The 12,668-nt window shown below is 35.8% G+C and overlaps 1 protein-coding gene across 1 annotated transcript in view; it reads left to right on the top strand.

Annotated features, from left to right (window-relative positions):
* The first annotated feature begins 5,907 nt into the window (after window positions 1-5,907).
* Window positions 5,908-12,668, top strand: part of nop14 (NOP14 nucleolar protein homolog (yeast)) — a 75,199-nt gene continuing 68,438 nt past the window's right edge. Inside the window, exons 1-3 of the mRNA XM_028802260.2 lie at window positions 5,908-6,058; window positions 6,577-6,770; window positions 7,064-7,198. Coding sequence (XP_028658093.2) covers window positions 6,588-6,770; window positions 7,064-7,198 — 318 coding nt within the window. The 5' untranslated portion in view covers window positions 5,908-6,058; window positions 6,577-6,587. The remainder of the gene's footprint in view (window positions 6,059-6,576; window positions 6,771-7,063; window positions 7,199-12,668) is intronic.

Genomic DNA, 12,668 nt, shown 5'->3' with positions numbered 1-12,668 from the left:
TTTTTAGCTTTTAAATTTATTATTATTAGTAGTATTATTATTATTAATAATAATATATACAACAACAATATTTTTTTTTATTTTAACGCCTTTCCTTTTGAACACAAGAGTAAAGATACCATTAAGTCTATGAAGCTTGCTTACTTACATAATAGCTAAATTGTCACAACAGCTCCTTCAGATGTTTTATAAAGCTACTAGTTGCAGGTGGATGCTTTCGTAGTGTTCTGAAGACATGACGCACACTGCATGATGAACGGCCGTTAAAGACTTGACTGATGTGGCAGTGGCATAGCTAGTAGATCGGGGGTTCATGGGAAATTAATATAATATTAAGGAAAAGAAATAAAAAGACTTCAAGAAAAAAAAGTTTAGTAAAATTTAGGCACATTTAATTGAATATAGAGGCTTCTTTTTAATCCATTTACGTCAGATACTCCCTTTTTGTTTAAGAGGAAGACACTGTAAATATATTATTTTAGAAACATAAATTAAAATATTGGGTAAAATGTTGGAAGGTTATTTATTTATTTTTAATTGAATTTACGTTGGTGCAAAGTAATTTAAAACTACTGCTGCATCAATTTTTATTGAATGGGCACCTCAAAAGAAATGGATGCTTTATTGTTTTATACGAGGGACGTTCAAAACGTTTCCGCAATTCTTTTAACTCTATTTATTAAGAATTTCAAAAACAAATTACGAACACTTGTCTACGCAGTCACCTTCCTTTGCGATGCAATTTTCCCAGCGTCGTACCAACTTTTTAATGCTCTATTACTACTCCTCCCGCCTCCACCGTTTCCAACGAAAATATAAAGGTGCGGAAACTTTTTGAACGTCCCTGTTATGCTATTTTCATTCATGTGTATGGTAATATTAATAACAGAAAGAACATATTGAAATTAATTATATCAGGACAAATTTATTATTTTCCATATTTCACATGGTATGATTTACTATATATGAAAAATCATTTTAATCATATTCTTATATTAATGCTAACAACTGATTTATTGAATATATAATAAAAACTAGAAAATTGTTCACATTAATGCTAATCATATGGAAAACTGATTATAGAAAATGCTTTATACAATCACGCCAGTTAAGTTTTTTTCTTTCTAGATTTCTTTTTGGCGAATTATGAGTTCCTCACCAGTCCTCTAATGCTTATTTACTTGTCTCTTTCTTGTTTCAATAGAGAGAATTGGTCCAATGACACCTTCAGTTAAGAGCTGTCATTTAATGCAGCGGTTTTTAAACTTTTTAATCTCAGGACCTAAATAAGATAGTTTACAATACTGGGAACCAAGAAGAGTATTACTAATGGGGGCAGAGTTATACTGTAGAGTACTACTAATAATAATTAAACTGTTTTTTTATTCATTTCAATAATGTTTCTCAGAAGGAAATAAAACGTATTTTTAATGAAACAATAATTATACATACTTTCATTGCCAGTGTAAATGCTAGTAGGCTACACTTTAGTAAAGCTAAGAGAAGATTTTGGGGTGTAGATCTGATGATTTTGAAAGGATAATTTGAATGGTCATTTAACTTAGTCGCTTTATTAATGGCGCCGGATATGGAATTAAGTAATCCAAAAATAATTAATCAACGCAGTTTATCTACCTTATCTTAAATAGCATTTTTAAAATAACATTTTTCAAAAGAGCGCCACCATTAAGAATGCGGTATATGTTTGCAAATAGCATATCCAGGTTTACATTTAACAATTCAGTAAACTGAGTAAAAAGGTAGCCACATTATTCCTAAATATTGTTTCTGCATTTTATACAGGAGATATAAATCAATCAGTCAGTCAGTCATTCTCCAACCCGCTATATCCTAACACAGGGTCACGAGGGTCTGCTGGAGCCAATCCCAGCCAGCACAGGGCGCAAGGCAGGAACAAATCCCGGGCAGGGTGCCAACCCACCACAGGACACACACACACACATACCAGGCACACACTAGGGACAATTTAGGATCGCCGATACACCTAACCCGCCGCAGACACGGGGAGAACATGCAAACTCTACGCATGTCTCTTTACTGTGAGGCAGCAGAGCTACCACTGCCTCACCGTGCCGCCCGGAGATAAAAATCTTCTTGAACAATCCGGTGAACTGATGTTTAATACTGCCAAATTACATCGTGCTGAATGTCTATATTGTCTCGATGTTTTGGTATTTTCTGATGTTCTTACAGTTCTAATTAGTCCAAACATGTCCTTCACATTGCCAGTACATTCAAATTTATCCGTTAGAACGTTAACGTTAGAATAGTGGGGCGAAATGGTTTTTTCCCCACTGACGCGCCTTAAACTTAATTTAGAATCTTCCTTGCACCTCTGCTACAGATTTGATGCAAACTATGTCTGAATGGCGAGCACACGATGAACTGTTGCTATATGGCCACTTCGTCTGATTTTAGTATACAACATACTGTATAGACCCCAATTCTATACACTCCCTCCTTAGTGTCACTTCGACTTTTCAAACTTCCTTCGCTGTTGCGTTTCCCACACTTTACAATCGCATCTGTCATTCCCACCTCATGCCCAATTTCTTATTCGTATACCTTTGTCAGTCGTCTCAGTTTGATTGAGTCACGGGTTGTGAAAGTTGATGGTACCGTGAAGAATATTTTTTTTTTCATGCCATACAAACAAAACGTCTCCGTGATGAGTTAACGGCGATGTTTCGCACGTTAAATAGACGGCGGTATGTAAATTCGAGCTCGGACTAACTTGGCTAAGTCATTTCCCGACATTGTCGACTCATAGTTTAGAAACGGACTAACGGTATGAAACCGTACGCTTTTAAATCACCAGTCACAATCCTTGATCATTGGCATGCTGCATGGTAGGTACATGAAAACCATTGGAAAATGTTTTATGGGTTAAGGCGCTTAGGGGTCATGAAATGTTTTCATGCACCATGAAGCCATGTTATAATACAGCATTTAATATCATGATTTTATAAACGACAAGATTAAATTATATCAAATGAGTTTTTGGCACCGACGCGTTCAACCTCCGCGCATAGTTCAGCCATGGCTCAACACACCTCAGTGTCACTTAGCAACGTTCATAAAAGCCTTACAAAGTTGCATACTGTTAAGGGAGTACCTATATATATATATATATATATATATATATATATATATATATATATATATATATATATATATATATATATATATAACTCATTTTCAAATTCAGTCTACAATGTACATCTGCAGTATATTCTGTATAATACGCAGTGGATGGAAACAGTGTAATAGGATTAAATTATCAGAAGAAAAACACCCCAACATTGAACCTCATGTGACTGCAGGTTTTTATTCCAATCAGTTCCTGTTTCTAAATGACATTTTATATAATCAGAAACACTATTTGAATAGTTCCCAATTTCTAGCTTTATTGTAAAAAATCTAAAATTTTAATTTGTAGGAATTTAGCAAACACCTATATGTACTTCATACACATACTGTAAATGACTTTCTTATCACGTTTGTTAAGATTTACTTCCTATATTTAATATGAAATGTTTTGGATATTTAAGCTGCTGCTTGCTAATGATCACAGTTAGGAAATGGGACTAAAGGAACTCCACTTTAATATTTTTTTTATTATTTAAGGTCATGTCTGCTTTACTTTTTATCACCACTCTTTATATGTAATTAAGGAAGAATATTCTATTGAAAGCTTGAAAAATAAAATAAATTAACAATAGACGCTTATTGTTGTTAAAAGAGAGAGTGAAAAACAAATCCATACTGGCAATTATCTATTTTGTTAACCTTCAGTGGTACAGAGCTGGAACCTATCCTGGGAGCACCAGGTACAAGACTGGGACCTGCCCAGATAGGATACTATCCATCCATCCATCTTCTAACACGCTGAATCCGAACACAGGGTCACGGGGGTCTGCTGGAGCCAATCCCAGCCAAAACAGGGCACAAGGCAGGAAACAATCCCGGGCAGGGTGCCAACCCACCGCAGCAGATAGGATACTAGTCTATCTCAATTTAAAGTTACCAGCTAAAGTATGAACATCCTTTGAATATGAGTATGTGTGTTATAGGCACCTGGAAAGAAAACGCCTTGCTGAAATGGGGAGAATGTGCAAGGTCCATATATTAAAGATTAGATTAGATTAGATTAGATAAGAACTTTATTTATCCCGAGGGAAATTCTTTTGTCATATACATGCTCAGTGCAACAAGAGGAATAAAGATAAGGTAGAAAAGAGTTAAAAAGATCAGTAGTAATAGTGCAAACAGAATAACAAAATAAAAAAAAAATAAGAGAAAAACAGAAAGAAGAAGAAAAGCAACGTAAATGCAGAGAGCACGCCAGACAGGCTGCTGTCCGTGACGGCGCCGGAAGTAATAGTAACATCTGTATTAAGATTCAAGCCCAGTCAATGCGTTCTGTAAGGCAGCGTTCTACTTAATGCACAACCTTCTTGACACCTGCAAAATATACAACTTGTTACGAAAATAAAACCTGAAATGCAATTTATTTCTGGCTAAGGAGTGAAAGCAGAAAAACTCGTGTTAATTAAACAACACCTTTAAAGGCAATAATAAGTAATTGATTAAGCAAACCTTTAGCCCAGTATAAATTTGAGAACCACTGACTTAATCTGTTAGTTAATATTACACACATTTGCGTTAGCATTTAAAGTGCAAGGAGCAAAGACTGTCTATTGAGGCACTGCTGCCTAAAGACAGGAGCAAGTCTGGCAAAGAAATATTATGAATATATTCACATACATTAAATGCACATGCAAAAAAAATCTATAATAATTATGCATCTTGGAATATTAGGAAGGATTATTTCAGAAAAAATAAATACGCAAATAAAAAAAACGGTGAAATATGATAATAAATAAAAATCGCAAAAAATGTGAATATAAATAAATATGTGTCACGGAATATATATTTTTGTTGTTTATTTCTTCTTTTTCTTATTTCAGAGACTATAACAAATTGACGTAAGCCCCGAAATAAAAACTCTCTTTCATTCTTCGAAGTTGGGAGGGCGTGTCCTTGTGTGTACTGTGCTTTGATTGATGAATCGTCCGGCGAGTTGACGTAAACCTTTGGCTATCAAGTGCCACACTTCAGATGCAAATTCATAATCATACCTTTGGAGTTTCTTGAGGTAAAGTGGCCACTCCGCACAATAATTCTGCCCAACTTTTTCTTACACTCTTGTCTAGTCACACGTTTGAGCAAGCGAATGAGCCACAGGATTCCCAAGTCAAACAAAGAGCGTACGTCCACTCTGTGGACGATTCAACAATAAAAAAGCAGTATTTGCTGACGATTGAAAGTGAGAATTTTCGTTTCAGGGCATATTTCGTGTTGCGACGTGTCACTGAAATAAATAAATGAACAAATAATTAAATACATAAGTAAGTAACAAAAATATATTTCATGACACATTTAATTTCTATTTTAATTTCGTGCTGTTATTCTTAAACGTTACTTTTACAGTACTTTTATTTATTTGCGTATTTACGTATTCATTTTACTTTGCCCATAAATTTCGAATATACACAGTATATTATTTTCAAAAGAAGTTATACAATTGACAGCTTAGTCTGAATCTCACGAGTTAGAAAGAAACAACTCTCTTTTAATACATCTTGGTATGATGCTGAGTCTAGTCGTTTGTTTTTCTTAGGTTTTCTGTTTTTTTTTAACTTTACTTAAATTAAAACCAGACTGCATTAGAAATACAGGTGTAAAATCTGTAGACAGTTTTCAACTAGAGCGAATTCTCCTCTGTGCATTACGTCGTGTCTGTGTGTGAGTGAGAGAGAGAGAATCAGTGGAGGACTTCCAGCAGGCTGAGATGTGCTTGTCTTGCGCAGGCGTTGTCTCACCTTTCACCCCGGATGTAGTTCTCTCCTGCAACCTCGTTGGTTGTGGCATGTGTCTTGTTTAGGTGAACAGCGTGATCACTTTTTGAACTTTATGGAAGAAGTTTTATGACAAACATTTTAAGGAAAACTTTATTTTTTTGCATTTTGCAAATGTAAGTATCTATATCGCTTTATTATTTGCACGTGTCAAGTTAAATCAGCATTTTCAGATTTATTCCCAGTGCTCATTTCGTCGCCAGAATATACCATACTATATAATTTGCTAAAATAGGTTGAACCTAAACAGGGTCGCTGGGGTGCTGGAACCGAACCCAGAAAGCATAGCGTCCAGGAAGGAACGAACAACCTCAGGGGAGGGCGCCAGTCCATCGCACTGTGAACGAACACACACACGGCCAGTTTCGCGTCATCAGTCCACCTAACATGCATGTCTTTGGGCTGTTGAAGGAAACTGGAGCACCTGAAGGAAAGCTATGTAGACACGGTGACGCATCGAAGATGTGAATGATATGTACATTGTATTTTCCCAGCATACTCATGTCGCATTAAGAATCTGGTATTCTGCAGATGTCTTGTTGCTATCAACCAGTACGCCTAATGTGTTTGTTCGTGCTCCGTTAGTCAGGAGCTTGTCATTTTATTAGCCAAAATCCTTTGTTTTGTATTACAGAAAATCTGAAAATGGGCAAATTTCAACAGAAAAAGAACCTCTCGGACAAAGTACGAAAAATGAAGGCAACAAGTGATATTAAAAACAATCCATTTGAAGTGAAGATTAACAGACAGAAGTTTGACATTTTAGGCCGAAAGTCCAAACATGATGTTGGTCTGCCTGGGGTGTCGAGATCGAAAGCTATGCGAAGGGTAAGTACCTAATCGATGAAACATTTAGTGGAAGCAAATAACCATCAACATCACCACCACCCAAAAAATAATTTCAGCCTTTAATACAGGCTTCGTGGATTTTCATGTAGATATTTAACCTGAGACTGCTCAGATTCTTCTCATTTACAGTATATGCTGATTTATTGATGTTATAGTCATTTTTAAGTTTGTTTCAATACTGTACTTTTACATTCTTGTGAAGGATCTAAGTATGAAGGAGGGCAAGGCAAGTTTAAAACTTGTAGCTTAATTAATGTTAACTTTTATTTCAGCGTAAAGAAACACTTCTGAAAGAATACAGACTAAAGGATAAATCGAATAAACTTATTGACAAGCGAATTGGCGAGTATGACTCAAAGATGGCATCTGAAGACAAAATTCTGAAAAGGTTTGCCCTTGAGAGACAGGTAATTAATAGTAAACCTTAATAGCAAAGCACATTTAATTATTATTTATTATTATTTTGGAGTTTTTCAGTTTACTTATGAGCATAGTGTACATGTCAGCCTATAAAGAATAGTATATATTATCAATTTTTGGGAATACTGTACTTTTTTCACCTTTAGCTGTCAATATTTTGGTTAATAATTACATACCTGTGTATTTCTTAAGATTTCTACCTTTTTAAAGCTGTTTAGCATAAATTTGGTTTAATTGATATTTGCATCATGCAAAAATATCAAAAATGTTAAAATGTCCTTGAACAAAATTGCTGATTAATACATCCTACCTTCAATTGGATGTGCCAGTTTAATTCAAGTGCATTGTTCCATAAAAAGAGTAAAACAGATTTTTTTTTTGTCATGTTTTACTAAAGGGTTCAAAATATTCTTGGTGTGTGACATAATGTGCATAGTTTAACTACTTACATGTTGAATAATATTAAATAGGCTGTTGAGCTAAGTCATTCATACCAGGTGTAAAGTATCCATGTTCTACCAAAGTGTAATTCATGGGTTCTGATTGTTGGTCAAAAGAGAAACAGCTGGCATCTACTTGTCTTTTGTTTGTATCCCTACTAACATTGTTCTGGTTCACTTAGTTTGTCTTCAAAGTGTAATTTAATTATTGAAATTTGCTATGAAGCAATCTTTAAAGAAAATTACTGAGCATATCAGCTTAATGCACTATTCACGTGTTTGCTCCTCCCTTTAAGGTCTTCATGGTTTTGTATCCCTAATCAAAGTGATTTCTGAATTGCTTTGCACAAAAGTCACCAAATAAAATAATTTTCTTCCAGTGCTTATATTCTGACTATAGACAATGACAGCCTGATTATTCAAATAAGAATATGGCAGTTAGCAGTACTGCTTTATAGGTCCAAAGTCTTAAGTTTCTAATTTTGGTTAGTGCCTGTGTGGAGTTTTGACATTTCAAGGTAGAAAGAATTTTATTTGTCCCCAGGGGGAAATTTGCCTTTTTACAGAAGCTCTTTAAATAAATAAATACATAAAAATATATACACACATAAACTATGGTCTGAACACACCAAAATGACAGAAACTAAAGTTTAAAAAGAAAGAAAAGAAAACTTCTGACTTGGCAGTCACAGTGAGGCATTATACAGGCGTATTGCTTTTGGTATAAAGGATCCTGAGCAGCATTTCTTGACACAGTTCTGCTGAGTACTTCGTTGGTTAAAAATAGTGTGTCAGAGAGAGGATGTGCAGCATTGTTCATAATGGCCCTCAGTTGTGTTTTAATCTTCTCCTTTACTGCTACTTACTGTACAGGGGGTTCAGAGTGGGTCCCATATCTGAGCCTGCCCTTTTAATTAGCTTGTTCATTTGGTGGGCATCTTTTGAAATGTTACCAGCCCAGCACACCACAGCATAGAAAATTATACTGGCCATCACAGAGTTGTTGAAGACTTATTATAGTCCAGGACCAGTCTCTCAAAGGTCTTCATGATGTGAGATGTAAGTACAACTGGTCTGTGTTCATTACTTGAAGTGTTGCCTGCCTTCTTTTGAACAGCAACAATGCAAGATGGTTTCCACAGCAGTGGCATTCTCTGGACAGACAGAACATGTGACAGAGGACACCACAAATTTGGTCAGGACAGCTTAAGAATTCGAAGACTGACTCCATTTAGTCCTGCAGCTTTTCATGTGTGTAGTTTCCCCAGTTATCACCTTACTTGGTATTTAGTTATTGGAAGACCATACTAATGGTCAGAGGTTTTTCCATACAGTTTATTTGCTAAGCATTACTTAATTTAATCAGTTCTAATTTCAGTTAGCACTCTTTAGAGGAATAATTTAAAGAAGATGCTTTATAGATGAAATATTATATATTATAGTATCAAACGAAACTGTTGTTGAAGATAAAATTTATTCATAGTCTTATCCTTTTATCCCTATGTATTTAACGTGACTGTTGTATCTTGTTGTGCAATTAACCTTTAAGTCTGATGCAGTAAGTATCATATGCAGATTAACATATTTGTTCTGTTGCGGAGTATCATTAAGCAGCCTCTTGTATACATATTATGTCACAATCCTGAAGCCTTCTGAACCATCAGTCAATCAGCTAGTCATTAAAAAAAATGCAACTTGGAATCTTGTGAATAGACCTGTTGAATTTTTAATATGTCTTGGTCCAAACATGTACTTGAATCTTTTTGTAGCCTATAGAAATACTTCTGCTTTTGTATGATTTAGTTTCTGTACCTTTTAAAAAAGGTTGTGACACAGTAAGATCTGATACAGGGGTATTCCTGTATTCTTCACAGTTCTTATCAAATATTAAGTTAATTCATTTTGTTATTCACAATTCTGTTCTGTGTGTTTACACTAATCTCTGCAGTACAACTTTTTTGTTTTTGTGGTTTGCTCAAGTAACCTATAACAATATTCTACATTTGTGTATGTGTACATTTTGTATTGATCCCCTAAACAGCTATCTTAATATATAGTCTAGATATTCTGACTTGTTTCCTACATCATTAACAAATATAAAGCACCATGATATTATGAAAATAAAATAATAACTCAATAATAATTCTCAAATTAGTTATTTAACCTACTTACTGTAAGCAGTCAAGCTTTAAATAGTTATTTAACTTTTTATACAAATGATTAGCTATAAAACATTACAAATTTAGCTAAAACACAGAATAAGCATTTCCTTGAGAGAGAGGTTGGGAGTATGCACTGATTCAGCAAGTTGCTGCACCCAACACATTACAAACCACCTCAGGATCCCAAATTAGGACCTGAGCGCAGCTGTGCAACTGGCACCACCTCAGCACCACTCTAGTTCGAATGAAACAGTATAAGTTTTTTTTTTTTACATTTGCTGAAGTGCCCGAGGGAATTAAAATAATAAAGAAGTTGAGAGTGTTGTTGTTGTTTTAATTATTTTGGGGTTAAGGGTTACACTTAATATATGCACTCTCATAGAATATCATGTTGCTTCCTTAGTTATTGATTTCAAGTAAAAGTTATATGTGGTAAATTTGGTATATTCTGAATGCTTGCTGGATGAAATCATAGAGAAGGATGATGCTATATTCCAAATGTTTGTGTTTTGTATTCAGTTTGTAAGTTGTACTTTTTTCAGTATTTATTTGAGGCTCACATAGCAACAATACAATAAAGCTACATAAATAAGTAAAAAAAAGTCAGTGTGTATTAGATAAGGTATAGAAAAGCAATACAACAGACAGTAGTGTGCAAAAAAGTGTCATATTTGACTACTTCAGGTTTAAGTATTTGCAGAAACACTAGTGAGATGTACTGCAAGCTGATTGATGGGAGGAGACAGGGTACAAAAAATACTACAAAGCTCCACATGAACAGAGGGTATCAGAAGATCTATGTTAAGACTGTAAACCTTTTCTCATTTATTGTAATACAGTAGATTCTGGCATGGTGTGAAAATTTGAGAAATTTGCAGTAGATACCATCCATCCATCCATCCATTGTCCAACCCGCTGAATCTGAACACAGGGTCACGGGGGTCTGCTGGAGCCAATCCCAGCCAACACAGGGCACAAGGCAGGAAACAATCCTGGGCAGGGTGCCAACCCACCGCAGGACACACACAAACACACCCACACACCAAGCACACACTAGGGCCAATTTAGAATCGCCAATCCACCTAACCTGCATGTCTTTGGAATGTGGGAGGAAACCGGAGCGCCCGGAGGAAACCCGCGCAGACACGGGGAGAACATGCAAACTCGACGCAGGGAGGACCCGGGAATTGAACCCAGGTCCCCAGATCTCCCAACTGCGAGGCAGCAGCGCTACCCACTGCGCCACCGTGCCGCCCCAGTAGATACCAGCTTTTCAGAAATAGTAAACATTGAAGAAGCAGTTAGTTGGGTCTAAGTACTTTAATTGTATAATGTTTGCAATGCTGACCTAGGAAGCAAACCCTGAGAAGATTTGCAGGTTTTCAAAGATAAGTTTTCTTAAACTGCAGATGATGTATTCAAGCATTTAAAATACTGAAAAATAATGCTAATATATGTAGTAAAAACTGTTGAGCATTATGATTGTTGACTTATTTATATATATATATATATATATATATATATATATATATATATACATATATACATATATATATATACAGTCGACCCTTGATATACGACCGGCTTGACATGCGAACAACTTGATTTACGACCAAAATTTTTATTTTGATTTACGACCAACATCTTGCGTTACGACCTGAATGCGGTCACGTGTATCCGCTTGCGCGATTGTAAACAAACAGAAACATTCCTATTAATGCGGCACTCATTCAATAAAATGTCAGGTTTGTAAACTCTCTTGGGACCTCCCCCAACTAGAAGACATGCCAAAGTCCAAACTCCGTATGGAAGACTGTTTATCTGTATCTGTTAACAGCCGGCTTAAAGCTGTGCTGAGTCTCTCAGCCAAAGCAAACAGAAAAGATATCGATGGGTGATATGCATGTGATATCCCTGCCCGGCAATGGACAAGCAAGCTTCCACAGTCGCGGCAATCGCGCTTCAGCACGCACTTCAGCATGTCGTTCCCGGTGGGGGGGGGGGGGGGTGTCTCAGAAGAGTTCAGAAACAGTTCCTTGTATCATCGCAAGGAAATGCTGAGAAAAATTCTTGTCAGAATAACTTGTAGGCAGGAGGAGATTAAAATTAACGCAAAAGAAGCTATTGAAATGATTGCAAATGCCTGAGCGCAAGTTAAAGAAAGCCTTTAAAAAGCCTTCAGTTTCATTATCATCCTCCTCCCTTCCTGCAGCCCAAAGATGTCAAATTAAATGGTGAGTACAGTATGAAATTGTTGTTTCTGGTAGGCTAGGCACTTTTTATTACTTTTTGGTTAGTACATTAGAAAAATTATTGGTGTTTTGGTAAATTATGCACATTATACAACCCTTTTTTTTATTATGAAAAGGTTAAGTAAGTGTTGCAGTGGGAGGTTCGGAACGCATTATGGGTATTTCCATTATTTCTTATGGGAAAAATAGTCTTGACTTACAACCAACTTGAGTTACAATCAGCCCTCGCGAACGAATTGAGTTCGTAAGTCAAGGGTCCACTGTATATATATATATACAGTGGTGTGAAAAAACTATTTGGCCCCTTCCTGATTTCTTATTCTTTTGCATGTTTGTCACACAAAATGTTTCTGATCATCAAACACATTTAACCATTAGTCAAATATAACACAAGTAAACACAAAATGCAGTTTTTAAATGATGGTGTTTATTATTTAGGGAGAAAAAAAATCCAAACCTACATGGCCCTGTGTGAAAAAGTAATTGCCCCCTTATTAAAAAAATAACCTAACTGTGGTGTATCACACCTGAGTTCAATTTCCGTAGCCACCCCCAGGCCTGATTACTGCCACACCTGTTTCAATCAAGAAATCACTTAAATAG

The sequence above is a fragment of the Erpetoichthys calabaricus genome, chromosome 5 (assembly GCF_900747795.2).
Source record: "Erpetoichthys calabaricus chromosome 5, fErpCal1.3, whole genome shotgun sequence".
Taxonomy (NCBI): Eukaryota; Metazoa; Chordata; class Cladistia; order Polypteriformes; family Polypteridae; genus Erpetoichthys; species Erpetoichthys calabaricus.
This window is presented reverse-complemented; position numbering and strand designations above follow the sequence as displayed.